At 40.6% G+C, this 21,317-nt stretch overlaps 1 protein-coding gene across 2 annotated transcripts in view; it reads right to left on the reverse strand.

Moving 5' to 3' along the window:
• Positions 1-14,594, reverse strand: part of mfsd4aa (major facilitator superfamily domain containing 4Aa) — a 22,469-nt gene extending 7,875 nt beyond the window's left edge. For both annotated transcript variants that reach the window (XM_080423682.1, XM_080423683.1), the window contains exons 1-3: positions 14,191-14,594; positions 10,475-10,673; positions 8,558-8,809 (exon numbers count right to left, since the gene is read on the reverse strand). In XM_080423682.1, coding sequence (XP_080279808.1) covers positions 8,558-8,809; positions 10,475-10,673; positions 14,191-14,423 — 684 coding nt within the window. In that variant the 5' untranslated portion in view covers positions 14,424-14,594. The remainder of the gene's footprint in view (positions 1-8,557; positions 8,810-10,474; positions 10,674-14,190) is intronic.
• Positions 14,595-21,317: the final 6,723 nt, after the last annotated feature.

The following is a 21,317-nucleotide window of genomic DNA, read 5'->3' on the forward strand; positions in this document are numbered from 1 at the left end:
AAATACCTAGGAAGGTATGAAACTCTATGTCCATGGCACTTTTTTCTTTTTCTTTTTTTTTCTATAATTATTCTTTTTGAGAGAAAGTGTTTCAAAGTGTCCAATAATAACAATAACAACTCAACTATAATAACACTCAACAAGCATAATCCATGGAAACCCTTGATCCACAGCCTCACCATGAGACCTCCTCCTCACCTCTAATCAAAGTTAGGCACCTTTGCATCAAACTATTGTGACATTGCATTCCTTTAGATCATGACATGCCCTTCATGAATTACTCATCATGTACATAATTATCTGTTTTGACACTCAAGTCTTTTTCCTTTGTCCCATCGGCATGCTTTCTCATCAACATGGATTAGGTCTACTGTACCTGTTCACCTTAATGGAAACCACACCTATTGAAGCTACGTAGACGAACAAAAAACTAGTTTAGCTGGAACTTCCTGTCTCCTCCTGTCCTCAAGTAACACTGTCCTCTGAAAGGCCTTTGCAGCTAAGAGGCAGTTTTAAATCATTTGAATACCAGGCCACCATATTGGAGAGTCAATCCTCTGTGCTTATGATTAGTATGTATCGACCTCCAAAGTGCAGCAAAGCCTTATTTCTAACAGAAATATCAGAACTTTTATCTATCTGTTCCACTAATTATGACAGAACTCTGATTACTGGAGATGCTAATCTACATGTTGACATTGTTTCGGATGTTGTGGCTATGGGTTTCCTACAGTTACTGCACAATTTTTACTTTATTCAACATGTTGTTCGGCCAACACATAAACATGGCCATACCCTGGACTTGGTGATCACTAAAGGTTTGAATATCCCTGTTGACAGTATTATTGATAAGCCCGAACTAACAGACCACTATTTATTGTGTTTTAATATGACTGTCTCTGATCTAGGGAAAAACAATACAGAATATACTATAAAAAAACGTTTTTTTAGCTCATCTGCAGCAAACGAGTTTCCTCGTCATCTGGCGTGTGTGCAGGTGCCCCCCCTACTTGATTCTCCCTCAGTGAATGATATGGTTCAACATTTTAATCTCAAATTAGAGTCAGCTCTCGACATAGTGGCTCCTATGAAAACTAAAAAGAAACTTAACTCTAGAGTAACACCCTGGATCGACGAGCACATGCGCTCACTCAAGAAAGAATGTCGTAAAGCTGAGCGAATTTGGAGAAAAAACAAACTCACTGTCCACCTAGAGATCTTTAAGAAGTCAACAGTGGCCTATAACAAAGCACTGCGCTTGGCAAGGCAGGCATATTTTTCACGCATTATCAATGACAACAAGCAAAATGCCAGAGTCTTATTCTCTACCATTGAACATCTCTTAAACCCCCCCCAGGCTTCCAAGGAGTCGCTCCCTGCTTCTAAAGCTAAGTGTGATGAGTTCGCATCCTTTTTTGAAAACAAAATTTTTAGCATTCGAGCTGGTATTATGAATGCTGCTGCTAGCACTGCAAATGCGGCAAATGGTGCATGGTGCAAAAATGTAGATCCCTCCAGAGGAAGCCTAATATCATTCTGCGCAATTAATGAAGAGGAACTCCGTAAAACGATATCACAGATGACATCATCATCTTGCTCACTGGATGTAGTACCCACCCCGTTTCTCAAAGAGGTTTTAGACAGTGTTATTGGAGATATCCTAAGAATTGTAAACAGCTCTCTACTTTCAGGCGTCTTTCCAGACTCACTGAAAACGGCTGTAGTCAGGCCGTTACTCAAGAAACACAACCTTGATCCATTGGTGCTGGGTAATTATAGACCAATCTCAAATCTGCCATTTTTGGGCAAGGTCTTAGAAAAAACTATCTTTCATCAACTGGATGTGTTCCTACAGAACAATAAGGTTCATAACAAATTCCAATCTGGCTTCAGGAAAGGTAATAGTACAGAAACAGCACTTGTAAAAGTAATTAATGATCTTAGGGTGTCCGCTGACGACAAAAATGTATCTGTTCTCCTACTCCTTGACTTAACCGCTGCTTTTGATACGATTGATCACACAATTCTACTACAATGTTTGGAGTACTGGATTGGTTTGTCAGGCACAGCCTTGTCTTGGTTTCACTCTTACCTAACAGGCAGAAGCTATTTTGTCATTCTAGCTAACTTTGACTCAGACAAACACAACATCTGTTCTGGTATTCCACAGGGCTCAATTCTGGGTCCCTTACTGTTCTCCCTGTATATACTACCGCTGGGAGAACTCATCGCCGATCACGGAGTGAACTTCCATTTCTATGCTGATGATACCCAGCTGTATCTTTCAGTAGCTCCAGACGACCCCTGCGCTCTAGACCCATTGTTGACCTGTCTGTCCAGTATAAAATGCTGGATGAGTGAGAACTTTCTTAAGCTAAATGAGGATAAAACAGAAGTTCTCATAATTGGCTCCAGTGAGCAGAGAGAATCAATAACAAGTAGACTTGGTAACCTGGCTGTAGAAAGTAACACCACAGTAAAGAACCTGGGGGTTATTATCGATTCTGAATTGAATTTCAATACACACATTAATCATGTCACCAAGATTGCTTTCTTTCATCTTAGAAATATTGCGCGAATTAGAGACTATCTGTCGTTGGACGATGCAAAAACGCTGATCCACGCTTTTGTTTTCTCTCGGCTTGATTTCTGCAACGCACTCTACTCTGGCCTGCCAAAGAAAACAACTGACAGATTACAACTTGTTCAAAATGCGGCAGCCAGAATTTTAACTAAAACTAGGATGAGAGAACATATCACTCCAGTTCTAGCTTCACTACACTGGCTCCTGGTTGTTTTTAGGATTGATTTTAAAATTATTTTAATAGTTTATAAAGCTCTAAATGGTCTGGCACCTTCCTACCTCTCTGACTGCCTAGAGAGATATGTTCCAAACCGGGCCCTCAGGTCTTCAAGTGCTGACCTGCTCGAGGTGCCTACAATGACATATAAAAAATACGGTGAAGCAGCATTCTGCTTTTACGGACCGACAGTGTGGAATAAACTTCCATTACACTTAAGACAGGCAGCCTCTGTCGATAGCTTTAAAGCACAGCTCAAGACCTATTACTTCACTCTTGCTTTTAGCTGATTCTTTGGTTGATTTTTAATTCCTCACTGTATTGCCTATTTTAATGTTGTTTTATGCCTTTGCTTTTATTTTATTTTATTTTATTTTTGTTTGCTTTATTGTTAAATTGGTTCTAACTGTAATTGTATTCTTGCTCTGTAAAGCACTTTGAGCTGCATTTCATGTCATGAAAGGTGCTATACAAATAAAGTTTATTATTATTATTATTATTATTACAAGCTCACAACATGCTGTGATGTGTGAGCTTGTAGATCGTTTTTTCTCCCCAAATTCCCCCAAATGTAATTGATAAGTGACTTGTTTTAAAATATGCGGTGCAGTAGAATAGAATAGACACTATAAGGCACACCAAGAGTCCATTAGTACTGTATACATTTGGGGCTAGGCCTACGTGTTTCTGGTAATATTATTGATCACTTATTTTGCATGTCCGTGGCAAAAATAAAATATTGATGGAAATGTCCATCACAAGCTGGACATTTATAATAACACTCCGTTGACATGTGAAAACCACCGTTGACATATGATTCAAATTTGGGGTTGACTGGACGTTTTCTTCATGATTTTTGGCATAATTTGTAAAACAAGCCCCTCCCCTTTAGAAGCCTATTACGGACGAACGGTATGGATTCCGCTTTGATATGTTTATCGCATGGGTTCAGCGATCATGTGTACCAATTTTTGTGAGATTTGGACAAAATCTGTAGGAGAAGGTGCAAAAACTGTGTTTTTAAGAGAATTCAAAATGGTGGAAAATCTATCCAGAAGCAAATGGGCTTGGCCTATATTGGGAGTTGCGTCATGACCCAAGGAATCCAGGTTTTACAAGGTAGGTTCTACAACGTAGGTTCAAGAGTTATAGGCCGAAACGTAAAGTGGGCTGTTATAGCGCCATCATGAGGTCGACTTGTGTAGAAAAAATAATAATAATTTGGCACTGGACTCTTAACCTCCCCTCCAAGTCTTGTAACTGTAGCCCTTACGGTTTCGGAGAGAAAAATTGTTGAATGGGAGTTTTTGCATTTTCCCATGCAAGTCAATGGGGAAAATGAATACACTAATAAATTAATATCAATTAAATTATACAACTTATCTCTTAGCAAAATACATTTTTTTGTGTATACAATTTAGTGGTGTGGTTGCCCTGATAGGGCAACCACTTCATGAATTACTCATCATGTACATAATTATCTGTTTTGACACTCAAGTCTTTTTCCTTTGTCCCATCGGCATGCTTTCTCATCAACATGGATTAGGTCTACTGTACCTGTTCACCTTTATGGAAACCACACCTATTGAACCACACCTACAGATGGAGAACTTTTTGTTTCTTACTTACTACCAATAGATCTTTTTTAAGAAGCAGAGATTATTTAGATCCACCTGATGGGAACGAAACTGAACGAAAAGGGCCTTGACCAGACGGCCTACTGTATGCATCCAGTGGCGGAGCGTCCGGGGAGGCCAGGGAGGCGGCCGCCTCCCGGCCCGCGACCCTCGCGGGCCCGTGCCGTCAGATAATAAATCGATAAAATCATTAGTCATTAGTCATTAGTCATCTGACCAGTTTCATTGGATTTCTTTGGATCAAATCGACAGGAAGTGGAAAACACACAGGAAGTGGAAAGCCTAGGAAACAGGTGAATACATAGACACCAGGTACGCAGAACCTTTGTTAAGCACACTAGGTAAGGGGTGGTTGCCACTTATGTATTTTTTAACATTGTTCGGTTAGAGTAGTTAGGTAGGCAGGCTTTTGTTTTCACTATCCCAATGAATTAGTTAGTTAGTTAGTCTGTCTTTTGTTTCCCTAGCTGCTTTGTTTGTTGTTTTGGCAACACTGAGTCCCCTGGTAGTGGCTTACTTTCTTTTGGTTAATCTTATGCCTTGTGCATACTTGATTCTGAGGAAATGTAAATATTGTAAATATCCTGCTTAAAGAGTAAAAGCATGTTGCACCTTTTACTCAAACCTGGTGTGGTCTCCTTTTATTTGCACCTTATATGCTCAACAACCTGGTAAACATTCCTTAGGCTATGTTACAAACTCCACCCTAGACCCAAAAGGGTTTCGACACACACACACACACACACACACACACACACACACACACACACACACACACACACACACACACACACACACACACACACACACACACACACACACACACACACACACACACACACACACGTCCTAGCACTGGTCCTATGTAAAGCAGTCAGGTGTGGCAGGATATACAGTTGGTTATCTATTCAAATAGCCCTACACATTAGTATCTAGCTAGTAGCTAGCCTTCTAGCAAGGCCTGTCACACACAGACTGCTGTCCAACAATGAGCAGCAGGCAGCGACAGACAGACTTACTACAACAGGAGCCTCTCAGTAAAGTTAAAAAGTCATTCTTGGAATGTGTTCCACTGCTGTTTGAATGATTGCCTACAGTGAATGTCTCTTAGTCAACAACGGTTTCCTTTTATAAACCGAAATGTAACGTACCTAGATTTCATAGAATAGCCTAAAGCGATCCTTTCTCCCTTAAAGGGATAGTTCACCCCCAAAATTTCTATCAATTACTCACCCCATGGAGCCTTGAATTCATGAAGATGTTTTTGTCCTAAGCCAATAATTTGATGACCGGCGGAGTCTCCGGTAGAAAATTTAAAGAGTCTCCATTGAGCCTCCTACCGGAGACACCACCTGTCATTAAATTATTTGATGACCTTATCTGCTGAGAGTGACTGAGTGATGGTGTAGTGGTCTATTGATCAGCCTCCCAGCACAGACATTGCATGTTCAAGTCCAAGTCCTCCTATAGTTCAATGCCGGAGTGTTTCAACTTTAATAACTGAAGGCTAACATAGAAAAGAATGCTTCAACAGTACTAAGAGACATCTGCTGAGTGATGGTGTAGTGTTCTAATGATCAGACTCTCAACACAGACATTCTATGTTCAAGTCAGTCCTCCTATAGTTCAATGCTTGACTATTTCAACTTAACGTTACTAACTGAAGGCTAACATACAAAAAAATGCTTCAGCAATACTAAAAGACATTTGCAGAGTGAGACTGAATGACGGTGTAGTGGTCTAATGATCAAACTCATTCCAAGTTCAAATCCCAGTCCTCCTATAGTTCATTGCTTTTCAACTTTACCTAACTGAAGGCTAATATACAAAAGAACGCTTCAACAACACAAGAGACATTTGCCTTGAGTGACTGAGAGATGGTGTAGTGGTCTGATGATCAGGCTCTCAGCACAGAGATTCCATGTTCAAATCCCAGGTCTCCAAGTTCAATGCTGGGATACTTTGACAAGTGCCTTTAATTATTTTGGGGGAATGACCCATCACGTTCATGTCAATGTGCCTTTAATTATTTTGTGGGAATAATCCGTGCACGTTCATGTAATGTCAATGTACAATGTTTCTTATGTCTGGGTAGCTCAGTCGGTAGAGCTCTTGACTCTGAACAACAAGTTCATGCGATCGGATCCTGGAAATGGCAAATCAGCATGTGAGCAATGTGGCTCCCTGGGTTCTAGTGCTGTAACCGGGATAGACTCCTGTCTTCTTGGCAGTTGCTGACAATAAGCCCACTTGTAAAGTGCATGATCCAAATGCCTTTAATTAATTTGGGGGAATGACCCATCATGTTCATGGAATGTCAATGTTCGAAGCTTAGTGTGCTTAGGTAGCTCAGTCGTAAGGGCTCTTGACTTCAGACCACAAGGTCATGGGATCAAATCCTAGCACAGGAAACTTACCATTGACAATGCATTGGGCGCTTAAAGTTAAATATTAAAAAAAACTACAAATTATTTCAAAGTAAAAATCTCAGCATTCATGTCCACAGTAAGGTGGAATTTTTTAATTGTGAATAAAGTTTATAGGCTAAAGTATGAAGGAACAGCGAGGTGCCAAAGTTTCTAGGTGAAAGCGTTTTTTGAGGTGGCAAAATCTTCCATTGACCTCCATTATAATTTTCAGAACTTTTAAAGGAGTATATTTCTAAAACCATGAAACATTTAAAAGATTCCTTTTCAGGCAAACATGTCCACAGTAAGATGAACATTTTAAAGTTTGAATGGGGTTTCTAGGTTTAAGTATGTAGGACTAGTAGCCTGCCAAAGTTTGTACTTTTTCCCTTTAAATGTCCATTGCCAAAACTCCGAAATTCCATTGACACTTTTTATAATTCAACTTACTGTGGACACACATGCTTGAACTTTTACTTTGAAATGTTTTGTATTAATGTTTCTGAGATATTTCACTTTTAAAACGTACATCTGAAAACTTTGGCACCTCGCTGTTCCTTCATAATTTAACCTTTGAACTTGACTCAAATTTAAAAAAAATCCACCTTACTGTGGACAAGCTTTCTTGATATTTTTACTTTGAAATAATTTGTAGTTTTTGAAATATTTAACTTGCGTCAATGGCAATGGACATTTAAAGGAGAAAAAAGTTAGTAGACCTGTGAGAGACAGATTGCTCAGATGCTGAGTTCCCTGTACTAGGATTCGATCCCATGACCTTGTGGTCTGAGGTCAAGATCTCTTCCGACTGAGCTACCCAAGCACACTAAGCTTCGTACATTGACATTCCATGAACGTGATGGGTCATTCACCCAAATTAATTAAAGGCGGCTCATGCATTTTACAAGTGGGCTTATTGTTAGCAACAGCCAAGAGCACATGAGTCTATCCCTGTTACAGCACTAGACCCCAGGGAGCCAGATTGCTCACATGCTGATTTGTATTTTATAATAGGCCTACAGTACTTTACCTACAGATACAAACACTAGTGACATTCAGTGGGAGTTAAAAATGGCAGAGCTGGCCATAGGCTCCATATGCTTACAGACAGACCAACGTAATCGAGAGCAAGGGATTACCCAATCAGCAAATAGGTCCTGGCCTAATGGTCCTGCCTCGTTTGTGTAATCCCTATTGGATAGGGGGTACTGGCCCAAATTAGCCGATCTACAAGCTCACAACGAGTCTCGATGTGAGCTTGTAGATCAGCTATTTCCGCTATTTTTGATTATTTATTTTGATTACTGCTACCAGTCATTGTCAGTCATTTCCTTGAATATTTAAGTTATTTGTCATATCTGCCCTGAGCAGTTTTGTTTACAAAGCCTAAAAGGCAAAGAGAATTGTAATTTGGATTTACATGTAGATGTTCAAACGTTCAATGCAAAAAACACAATTAAATTGTTAATTGCAATTATTTGTACAACAATTAATTGACGACAAAAATGTCATAATCGCGACATTTCTACTGCCAGCCAACGTACAGTCTGTAGGTTGATGTCTTTCCCTTTCTCCGATTTTCCACCACACTGCCTGCCTGCCATCTCTTCTTTCCTCCATCTTTCCCGCTCCCCCCAACACACACACGCACACGCACACGCACACACACACACACACACACACACACACACACACACACACACACACTCACATTGATGAGAGCCATGATCCAGAAGGCGTAGGCCACTTCGGTGGTCACGACTCCCTCCGTGTGGAGAGGGTAGTGGGAGATGTTGGGCAACACCATTCCCGGCCCTGCCAGGGTGCTGCGCAGATGGTTGAGGTCTGAAGAGGACGAGTTGGTGGTCCTGTTGGAGCTCAAGATGCAGTTTTCCTCAGACAGAAAAGGGTCAGCTACCATGGGGCTGACCAGTGCTCCCAGGCCTATGAAGAAATGCAGGGCCTGGGGTAGAGGACAGGGTTCTGGAGATTACTTTCGAAATGCTGTTCCTTGCAGATTACTCATTATAATTGTCGTCAGTAGTATAATCTATTACGGCTGGGCAATATCATCATGTTGCATCGTGTGACCTTGTAGATCGGCTATTTTAGCTATTTAGACATTTTAGAAATGTTTTAAAGAAAATCGAGGTATTTGGTCCAAAAATATAATAATATTAGATTTTGTCCATATCGCCTAACCCTATAATCTATTACATTATTCAGCCTCAGACATTTATACTAATAGTGTTGGTTGTTTTTGATTATACAAATACAAAATTCAAGGTTGGTACAAGTTGCCCAAATGTTATTTGGATTCAAACTGAATTCAAGTACAATGGACCCTTCGCTAAGCCCCACCCACTCCACTCTGTGACTGGTGGTGCGAAGTTAGTCACACCCAGGCCTGGCAGCGCCTGGCAATCTCGGCTTCTCACCCATTGACTTGCATGTTAAATGATGGCTTTTCCCCTTAAAAATAATCGATCATTTCAGGAGCAAGAGCTTCAAAATCTCTTCTAAATCTAGTCAACAAGGCCTGCAGTAGGCTATGCACTGGACAAATGTGCATGACATTATTTCAATAAACTAAAAACATGAGAAATGTTAGAGGGAGTAATAGCCATGGATACTAGAAGGTCGACTGTCACGACCGTCATGGATGAACTTCAACCTGATGTTTGCACTTTCTCCATTTATGGCCCATACATCTACATAAACGTTCATATTTCAAATATATATGCTTATCCCATGGCCACGGATGTTACATGTATATACGGGCTCTCAGAAGTACCTGTATCATCCGTATTGTTCAATAAAAAGCATTTTAATCTGATCAGTGGCCATTTTCTCCACATGCTTTCAATGCAGTGACCCTATTGGTTGGTAGGTGTATTGCACTCGAATACATTATGAGAAAATGGCCACTGATCGGATTAAAATGCTTTTCATTGAACAATACAGAATATACGGGTACTTTTGAGAGTCCTGTGCATAATTGTAACATCCGTGGCCATGGGGTAAGCACTTTATATTTAAAATCTGAACGATTATATAGATGTACGGACCGTAAATGGAGAAAGTGCAAACACCAGGTTGAAGGTGATCCTTGACTGTAACAGGAGTTTTCATGTACCGCAGGGACTGCAGTAGCAGTTAATAAATAGACGAAGAAATGAATTAATATACTTTAACGTGCGGAATCCGAAACAGGCAGCACTGTGATTCTGAATTTTGTTACGATTACGGTGATTAGTAGCCTATTATTGACACCACCTGGGCGAGTGAGTCCTGCAACTTTCCCGACGTTAAGCTGTGTATGTGTTCAACAACACAGCCATGAAGCCTTGCAGTTTAAGTGCAGATTTCAGCTTGGGAAAAGCAGCCTCCAACGGGTTTGGGTACGTGGTTCATAGTCACCATTGCGTTATCGTGGTATTCCTATACTTGCCATTATTTTGCAAATGATTGTGTGTGTGTGGGTGTGTGGGCGATATAACATTGACAGCTATGGCAGGTGACGAAAGCTTGCCAGACCTATGCCAGGCTAACAACGGTTGCTAAGCTGGCATTGGACAATCGCTCTTGGGGTGGGGTTTAGCGAAGGGTCCATTCCAATTCATCTGACCTGCAGGAAAACAGCCGCGTCTTTCTGGTACAGTTGCACCAGCCGCAGGTTAGCGATGGTGTCAATCACCCCCATTGCAAGGCCAGCAATTGCCATTGCAACAGACAACAGAATCACATGGTGACACAGTGGGATGATGGCAAACACCAGTGAGATGGTGAGAGTGGAAGAGCAGAGTGTCCACAGGGAGGACTGGAGTCTGGAACAATCAAAAATAGTGTCAATGTATTTATTATATTGTATTTAACATATTCAAACGTGTGCCCAACAATGGTACAATGATTATATTCCTCCTGGCATAGATCCAATCTTGTCAGAGCCTGTGATCTCACAGTCAGCTTTCTAACTAAATAAAATACACAAGAATAATGAGGAGTGGACAATCTCTTCTCATATGTATTATTTTATTATGCTGCATTTACAATGGGGGAAAAGACAAGGTCTGCTTCCCAAAACATGTTTTTTTATCTTCAGATAATCTTCCCAATTCTAAAAATAATAACTTTTTTTAAAACAACAAAATGTATTCCAAATGTCAACACAGCATGTCACACCACATAAAGATAAAATGCATTGTGTAATGCCGTGCAAAAGCCTTTAATTACACAAGTCTGCATTTGGAATATTTTTTTTGCATAGGGGTATTTATTACCTATTGTATCAGTAAAACCGTTGCTATTCAATTTCCGATTTAGACATTTAGCAAAAGCTCGTATCCAGAGCAGCTTACAAAATTGCATTAAATGGCATTAAACATGTCACGACACATAAAGATAAAATGCATTGTGTAATGCCATGCAAAAGCCTTAATGTCATTCTTCAATTACACAAGTCTGCAGTTGGGATATATTTTGTGCACAGGGATATTTATTGCCTATTGTATCAGTAGTAAACCCTTTGCTATTGATTCAATTTCCAATTTAGACATTTAGCAGATGCTCTTATCCAGAGTAGTTTACAAAATGGCATTAAATGGCATTAAACATTTAATGCCATTAGTGCAAAGAAAAACAAGTACCTTAAGTGCTACAAAGTAACGAGGATAGCAGGTAGACATCAAACCTAGCATCTCTGTCTGAACAACATAAACAACATCTCTAAATGATGCTCTTGGTCAAGCAAAGATTATGCCTATCTAAAAGTAACCATAAAGTAACCAACTTATCTGCATACTAGTATAACTAGCAGTGGCAACTACCAAAACATATAGGCAAAAGGTGATATAAGGAATGAGGAGTGCAAGAGGGTGAGATAAACTCTGAAGAGGTTAGTTTTCATACTGCAGCAGAAATGGGGAGTGAGTCTGAAGTCCTGACTGAGGGGGGAGAGGGGGGGGGGTCCATTCCCTTCCACAGTTTGGGAGCCAGGAGGGAGAAGAGTCCAGGACACTTGGAGCGATGGCCAAGGTGTCGTATGGATGGGATGGACAGACACCCTGTGTGTGGGGAGGGGTGTAGGGTGGATTGTGTCCTGAGGGGGGAGCCATGCCTTTGATTGCCTTGTAGGTCATCAGTGTTTTGAATTGGATGCAGGCAGCAACTGGAAGTCCGTGAATGGAACAAGACGGGGCAAGACGTGAAAATATAGGAAGTTTGAAGACCAGGCATGCGGCGGCACTTTGGAGGCATTTGAGTGAGCATGCTGGTAGACCAACATTCCCCAGAGTCTTACATGTTCCTATTAATGAGTGGTGAAGCACACTATATGACATTAATGATGATGAATGAGTTTTGAAAGCGGAGATTTCTAGGCTGGTTTTGTCCATAATATTAAAGTCACCTTGATGGGGTTCAGGTCCACTATTCCGCTATTTACCCAGTTAGCTTATCAGGGCCCTCAAGCACAGAATAACATACTCCTTATCTTCACCCTGCTTTCCATCTTTCCTGCCAACTTTCCACAATGCCCCACTGTTGACTGAATACCCATTTCCTCTACCTCCATTTTCTCTAAAGGTGAAAGGGACATTTCACATAATGCACAATGTCAGTTAGAGCACACCTACTGTATAGGCTCTAACTGACATTATAATATAAGTGTGATTTTGTAAAAACTGATCTAAAAACATTACACAAAATTGTGTCTATGAAGAAAACTGCCGACCTTAACACAACGGCTGGAAAATTTAAGAAAATAAAAATAAAAAACACTACATGGAACATTTACTTTGAGATTAAAGAACAAGGACAGAGATATGGGTAGAAGTAGGTGTCCTTGACTGCCAAAGCACAGAAGATGTAAACATTAAGCATACATATTAATTATTGTGTGACTGGTCTATGTAATGCAAGATATAGTACATAAACGTATGCTCACTGTTTATCAGTCATATATTGTATATAATAAATGTAAAAGAAAAAAATATGGAATGTCCCATGAGTTTTTTTTTTTTTTTTTACTAACATTTTTATCCCACGATTTTGTAACCCTATGTCCCATGAGTTAACCCAGCAGCAGAAAGGACCAAAAAGCATGAAGTCTGATTTATACAACATTGTATGACAGAGCAAATTATGCATGACACACCATCAATCCACAATGACGGGTCATAATTTTAAAACTGAATCCTCCTCTGGTTTTACTCGGTCTGTGTGTGTGTGTGTGTGTGTGTGTGTGTGTGTGTGTGTGTGTGTGTGTGTGTGTGTGTGTGTGTGTGTGTGTGTCATATTTTCTCCTCAAGCACACATCCATCTTGGTTAAGTGATGCGTGGCCCTATCTTGACTGTATTCTGTCATGTTGATATGATGAAGCCTTTCTGGAGCGTAACATCCTATTCTTTGCTGATGCCTATTATGTCCTCTGTAGATGCTGATGCCTGTTTTCTGTTTAGCTGATCAATAAGAATTTCACAGAGCAGTGAATGGTGTCAATGATGACCTGTGACAAGGGACGGATAGTCTATCAGTGCTTTAGGGTGAATGATATGAATGATTTTCTTGTTTGCACGGAGACTAGTTTTAATGAGCTATTTATGTCATAGGAGAATGGAATTAATCAACAAATATCACATACAGGCACACATGGATGCTCATAGCCTACTGTGTGTGTATTCTTTTATCTCCAACCCGGTGTCGAAACTATAGACTAAGTAAAGGTTTGCCCATGGGATTGAGAATGACAACAGTCAATATTATAATATATTACATTATATTACATATTAATGCACCACACAAAAACATTAATAATAATAATAATCCTTCTTTAGGATGTAGGCTACTCAAATCAACCCTATTATGAATAATTTAGCCATTGGCCATTCTTTTCTCCCTCCCCTTTTCCCTAGTTATATATATATATTTTTTTTTAATTGATTTCTGATTTCGCATTTTAATATGTTCTATATTGAATCAAATTTGCATTCGTTTTCTGTGCCACTATATTGAAATAAAATGTATTTTCATTCTTGATTATTTAACACATTGGTTTGTTTTCCTGCTTTACTGTATGTTGTATTGTGTCTGTGGTGTTTTGTGTTGACTGTTTGATGTGTTTGTGTATAAAACATGTTGGAAAATCCAATACAAATATTTGAATAATGATGTAGGAATAATAGGTTAAATGTAATAATAATAATAATAATAATAATAATAATAATAATAACAATACGGTAATAATAATAATTCTATAATAACAATAATAATAATAATAATAATAATAATAATAATATCCTAGGTTGTTAATTCTGCAACTTTTCTAAAGCTATGGCAAAACTCACGTTTTCTTAAAAAGTCCTCCAAAGGTGCTGCCCACCAGCAGTAAGGACTGCTGGGAGAAGAACACCCAGGTGATCTGCTGCAGAGTGGAGTGGGTCTGACACCTCAGGTCCAGGATGGTCGGCCCGAGCAGCGCGATGCACAGGCCGAAGCTGAAGAACACGCTCCAGTATGTCAGCGTGTGCTGCCAGTTCCGCTGGAACAGCATCCATAGCCGCTCGTCAAACGGCTTCATCCCGGACAGACAGGTCGCTCACAGAGCAAACCCACATAGATGATGGGTTGATACTTCCGAAGCCACCGGTTTTCATTGAGTTCCCGGTCTGTGAGTGCTAATCTGGCACGCCAAAAACTAAACAAACATAAACGTACAAGTGGCTCTCGAGAGGCTCGCATTGCCAAGTTGGCTTCCTCCTCTTGCCAGTTTATGAGCTAATTAAATTGAACTTTTATTTAGACGGACGTCGCGCTGATAGGCTGCACCGTTGCAGATCCCGGTGCCCCGCCTCCTTTCGAGGGAGCATGATAGTAGCCTTCCTAATTTGGAAACCTTGTATCATGTCCAAATTAAAAAGTTCCTAAGTGTAGATCCAGTGTAGTAGCCTAATGCAGTTACAGTATTAGTAGTTATTATTTAGTCACATAAGCTCTTTTCATTGGTAAAATATTTATAAAAACCCAGGGCAGCCAGGCACAGACACACTTAACCACTTTCACTTTTCCTTTTCTTCATGTATTAAAAGCGACTTTGGGTACTTATTATCTTATAAAAAATATTGATAAAAAATACCGTGAGCGTGAGCTATTTTTGCAACTTTTGTGTGACACTAGTAGGCTACAATGACGTCGTAGGGCATTTATGATATGAAAAAGTAAACAAACATAAACAGTTCAAATTAGGCTATGGAGATACGAGGTTTCTGCTCGACAGAACGGTCTCGTCTTGCCTATCTCTTCTGTTGGGAGGACCTAACAGTAGAATACTGTACTACGTCTGTTTGTTTGTGTGCAACAAACACGAGACATTCAGGAAAAAGAAAAAAATTATGACCAAAAAGGGCTGACACACGAGACATTCTTTGAGGCATGTGTAGGCCAGTTGAGTGACCCTCAAGTGTCTTGATCACTGTCAGTGGTTCTAAACCCGTGGGTTGGGACCCCCAGGGGCGTCCCCACATGATTTGGGGGGGGGGGGGGGGGGTCCCCATGATGACAGGGGGTCCCCATGATGACAGTGAAGTGACCATTTAAGGACTTTTAAGACCTTTTTAATAAAAGACCATTACTGCATCAAAAGTAATCAACAAACTATACTATATAAACTGGTCAAACATTGGCCAAATTGTCAAATAGTATTTTTGAAAGTGGCAAAACATTTGAAAATAGTCGGTCTACAGGCTCACAACGCCTGGCAACGCAAGGCATTGTGAGCTTGTAGATCTGCTATTTTCAAAATATTTATCTGTGGAACGCTAATGCCTCAATTCCTATACAATTCCAAGTGCTTGTCAGGGTGGGGGTCCCCAGTTCAAATTTGATTATTTTGGGGGGTCCCCAGTTCAAATATGATTATTTTGGGGGGTCGCGTCCTGAAAAGGTTGAGAACCACTGCTGTAAGTACCCGCAGTTTAATAGTTTAACTGAGTGGGCACTAGGGAAATCTGGGCACCAGAAAGACTGGGCACAGGGAAAACTGGGTACTAGGAAGAGTGGGCACTTCCAAACCTGATGAGAAGTTGTAACACCCAAGAATCGAACCTGGGTCTTTTGGGGCGAGTGTACTTGTATTTATTTATGTATTCATTACAAGGTTAGCTACTTTTATTGAATTCAAAACATTAGCTATCAATTAGGTTGAAAACCACTGTTCTAAATGGCAGTGGTTAACAAACTTTTTAGCTCAAGAGTCTTGAGGCTTGGGTCCCGGCTCCCGGGGAGACATCAAATTTCTCTTTTGGGTCTTGAGTCCCAAGACTCAAGACCCAAAAGGGTCTTGAGTCAAGACCCCGGCTCCGGGGGAGACATCAAATTTCTCTTTTGGGTCTTGAGTCTTGGGACTCAAGACCCAAAAGAGAAATTTGATGTCTCCCCGGAATCATACGTGGAAGTAAAATGTATAATAAGCAAGAAAGGAAACACGGCCGCAATAAATGGATCCAGGGAGAAAGCGTGGCAAAGTATTGCCGACAAATTAAATGCACAAGTCGTCCAAAAATATATACAATTTATATACAAGTCCATAAATATATAATCAAGTTAGGCTTAAACATGAGGAGTGTATAGGTAATATTGGAATTATCGCCTACTAATCTACAATGCGATAGCCTATTATATGCGCCAGGCATGCTGCCTGCACCAATATGTCTGAGTCTGTGCTGCTCAGGAATGTGTCAAAAACAAAAAAATCTCCATGAATTCAAGGCTTCATGGAGTGTGTAATTGATAGAAAATAAGTATTTTTTAGGTGAACTATTCTCTTAAGTGTCTTGTTCAGGGACACTTTGACACATGGCTGAGGCCTGGGATCGAACCTGGTATTTAAGGCTTGCCAGGCAGGCTCTCTAACCATTCAGCTATGGCCACATCATCAGTATCAATTCTAAGGCAGTTCTACTCTGTAACAGTAAAGGGGTTTCAGGGGAGACCAGCAAAATGAGGAATAATATAATAAAAGACTGTCTTGCTAATAAAGCGTCATGTCTCTCATTTTTGTCTCCGCCGGAGGCGGAGAGTATGTTTTCGCTTCGTCCCGCTGTGTGTTCACCTCCCTCCTAGCCAAGCTAACATTGGTCAAGCTCCACGTGACACGTGTCAATATGTTGACACCAATGCCTTTGATTGGCTAGAGGGACGCATGACGAAATAAAATCCTATAAATAGGTGTGTCACTTCAAAAAGCCATTTTCTTTTTGAAGTGAGGTAAGACAGGATAAATCAGTCTTGATTGGAACAGTATCTTCCAGTACAAATCACCCGTCCGTGCGTGTGTGTGTCCCTCTGAGAACACCTAACATTGGTCAAGCAAAGGCGCAGAAGGCCAAAGCTAAGAAAGCATACTCATCTACAACAGTAACACAGAAGAGGACTATAGAGTTGAATTGATCCCACAACAAGGCCGAAGTCTTAATACTGTAACAATTGGCCACCTTGATCAAATACATTATGTAGCACTAGAGAAAACTGACATAGATCAAACACACCAATCAACTGCTGAAACTGTTCAAGACAATGAAGATGAAGAGGACAGACAAGCATTTGAACAAACCAGTCAATTACGACGACTCCCATATGACACATTGCTTCAAGAAGAACATTTTTTAGATGCAGACACTACATATTCAGTCGCCCCTGCAGAACACCAAAAACCACGCGCATTCTACCAAGACGACCCGTTCTACCAAGACGACCCGTGCTATTAAAATAGCACGGGTCTGCTGGCGGAGACTTGTGCTCCGAGGAGCACATTTTCTAGTTTACAATGTATTTGATATTACCTTTATAGTGTTTGATAAATTATACATTTCATCCTCTATATATTGTCCAGCAACCTTTATGATAAAGGCGAAAAAAAGATACTAACTAGACCCGTGAGAGCCAGACTGCTCAGATGCTGAGGTTCCTGTGCTGGGATTCGATCCCTTGATCTTGTGGTCTGAAGTCAAGAGCTCTTCCGACTGAGCTAAAGCTGGGGAACATTGGCACAGCTACCTTACAAGCACAAGACACACTTTCAACTCCCACCCTCGCCAAGGTCAAAAACTTTATATTTGAAATCCGAACGTTTATGTAGATGAATGAACGGGTCAAAAATGGAGAAAGTGCAAACACCAGGTTGAAGTTCATCCATGACGGTCATGACAGATCCAGACTGCACTAGTGATTTGTTTACATTTGCATAAGAGGTTACCATATTGATTTTATCCCACTGTTGAGGGTTAGGGTTATATTTCATATATTTTGTTTAAGACTTACAGTAGGCTGCCTTGCCCCACTGGAATACAGTGACTGATATGAATTAATAATATACTGGACCATACATAAAATGAAGAATACCTTGTGATGTCAATGACATTTTATTACAAATGAAAATAAAAATAAGAAACAGTGCAGTAACGATACGTTTTCGTATAGCAGCAATTTTGCATGTTCAATATAAATATAAATATATTGTCTGTATGGCCAAAACGGTTACTTTTCAGCATAAACATTCTAAAATAGCAAAAACAGCAGATCGACAAAAAAAAACAAGACTTGCGCAACATAATTTGGCAAGACACACCATCTCCGGTTTACTTCCCGTATCTGCATAGTCTCGCGTCTCGCGTAGCTATCTGCGTGAAGTGGGCGGACGCCAGCCTGCTTCCGGTCTCCTAAAAAGGCGCGAGACACGAGACTATGCAGATACGGGAAGTAAACCGGAGATGGTGTGTCTTGCCAATTTTTGTTGCGCGAGTCTTGTTTTTTTTTTCAGGACTTTCAAAAAGCGTTAAGCATTGGTTCTCAAAGTGGGGTCTGAGGATGGCAGGTATGAGTATGACGACTACAAAAATCACAAGATAGGACAGCTATTCCCACCAAGCCAAATTGCATCATGATGACGCTGTGATGACGTCTTCGGTCTTTCAGTGATGCCCAAGACTAGACCAAATCACAGCCAAGATGGGGATGATTTCAACTTCATTTCCAGGATGTCCTCAGCAGTCCATTATCTCTGCGACTTTTTAGTCACCTATTACGTCTGGTTTCTACTGCCAGTTATAGTGAGTTGAGTTGAGATGACGTCCCACTGATGACGTCCTGGTTGTGATTTAGTACTGAATGTCACTGAAAGGTGTCACCGCAACATCATCATGTTGTAAACCCTTTGGCTTGTCTTTGAACCAAACAAAGCCAGGTTTTATTCCCTGCGGTTACAGCTACAGTACATTTGGGTTGGGAGTGGTACTTCTATCAAAACAACAAACCACCTGCTCTCCAAACTTCCTTCCTGGTTCACTAACTTCCTTAGTTAACTTCCCTCTAAAGTTCCACTCCCCCGAGAACCAGTCACTGAAAACTGTCCCCTCAGATCGCTGAGTTGGTCCTCAAGGGGCAGGTGGGGTTCTGAGCTTTTATTGGATAGGTGCAGTGGAGAGAGAGAGGTAACACGGAGAAAGAGCAGGGGAGTGACATGCAGCAAATGGTTCGTCCATCCGGGAACTGTACCGGGGACTCACTGTCAAGTATTAATTTAGAGCACATGTGGGCTAACCCCCTCGACTCTCAGGTCACCCCATAAAAGGCTGCTGTTGCACTAATGCTAAGGTGGTAGGAGATGAATGACTCGTTATTCAAGTCAAGTTATTCTACTCAACCTGTAGTTTTGAACAAAAACCCAATATTTGTCTTGTTTTTAATTTACAGTCCTATCAATTAAGGCATCAGAAATGTACATCTGTAGGCCTAACCATGCTTATAGTGTAATTTTTTTTAATTTTTATTAGATAATGATTTCACCAGTTTAGTCTTCATCTTGTTCTATGTGAAGGAACAGTTTATACAATTATTTGTGTGAATGTTTTGAACATTCATCTATCAATACAGGCAAGGGATATTAGAAAAAACCTGGAATAAATTCCTTACCAAGAAATGTCTTCACCATTGTGTAAAGGTGTTTAGTTACACATTTCACCCTAACCCTAGGGGAACTTGTGACAGCTGTTGAAAGTGGGGGTACCTGAAGTTATTTCTTAAATTATGCCCTAAGTAGCATGTGAGGGGTCAAACTAGGATGTTTTCACTATTCTGAATCCATTGCAAGCATTTGTTTTGCACAAAAACCACTCCTTGAGGCCAAGCACACTTTTATCGCTCGTTGCTAAATAATGTCAGTATCATGGTCAGTATCCTGTCACTATCATGATCAGTATCATGGTCGTAATATGTCAGTATCATGGTTAGTCATGGTCAGTATCATGGTATCATGGTCAATATCATGTCAGTATCATGTCAGTTCACGTTGGTATCATGGTGAGTATCACCTGCTGTTTTTTTTGTAATGATGTTTGAACTGTGGTGCCACTATATATGCCTATGAATTGAATACCAAGGCCCTCATTGGAAACAAGTCCGCAGGGACTTTTATGAACGGACCTGTTAGACAAAGTATTTTAAATGTAACAAAGGGATTCTACCGTTGCGCCTCAAGCCTTAGACGGCTCTGCGTCTGCGTCTCTTAAGAGAGGCTTTATCACAGACAAGGAAAATAAATTTTTGATCAAAGATCACCCTGTGTGCCCAGTAATTTATGGTGTTCCTAAAATTCACAAAACCCTAGAGAACCCCCCCCTCCGCCCCATTGTGTCCTCCATAGGCAGTCTTACTGAGCCCTGATCATTTTTTGAGAAAACATGTGTTAAATTTGCCTTCATATCTTGGGGACACCACTGACGTTCTGAATCTGGTTCATAATTTGAAATGTGAACATGCTGATACCATCATTAGCTTCACTCGATGTAACGAGTCTGTATACATGCATACCGCATGATGTGGGTTTAGAAGCCATCTCCCACTATTTAGATACACGCCCGGCACACATCATGCCCCCCTCAGCTTTCTTGACTGAAGTAGCTGAGATCATTTTGTCTAACAACTTCTTCAAGTAGCCTACTCTGGTAATTTTTATTTGCAATGCCAGGAGACTGCTATGGTAGTGCTTTTGCCCCGTCATATGCCTGTCTGGTCATGGGTTTCTGGGAAGAACGATTTATACACAATCCTGTAAATAACACATTTCTCCCCAAAATAGCTCTTTGGCGCCGGTACATTGATGATGTGCTCTTGAGCTGGAAGGGCACCGTAGATGAGCTGCAAGCGTTCCTCCTCTATGTAAACGCCACCACTAGGTACTTAACTTTTACCTTGGAGTTTAACAATAATGAAATTAATTTTCTAGACCTCACCATCTTTAAAAGTACTGATGGTTTGTTTGACACCACTATTTACCGTAAACCACTCAGTAGGAATACTTTACTAAGAGCGAATAGCAACCACTCTAAACATACGTCTTAAACATACGGAATATTCCTATTGGCCAATATCTGCGCCTTAGGCGTAACTGCAGCTCCACCACAGATTTTGAATTAAAAGC

Source organism: Gymnoscopelus braueri (assembly GCF_963280865.1).
Source record: "Gymnoscopelus braueri genome assembly, chromosome: 3".
In the NCBI taxonomy this organism is placed as follows: Eukaryota; Metazoa; Chordata; class Actinopteri; order Myctophiformes; family Myctophidae; genus Gymnoscopelus; species Gymnoscopelus braueri.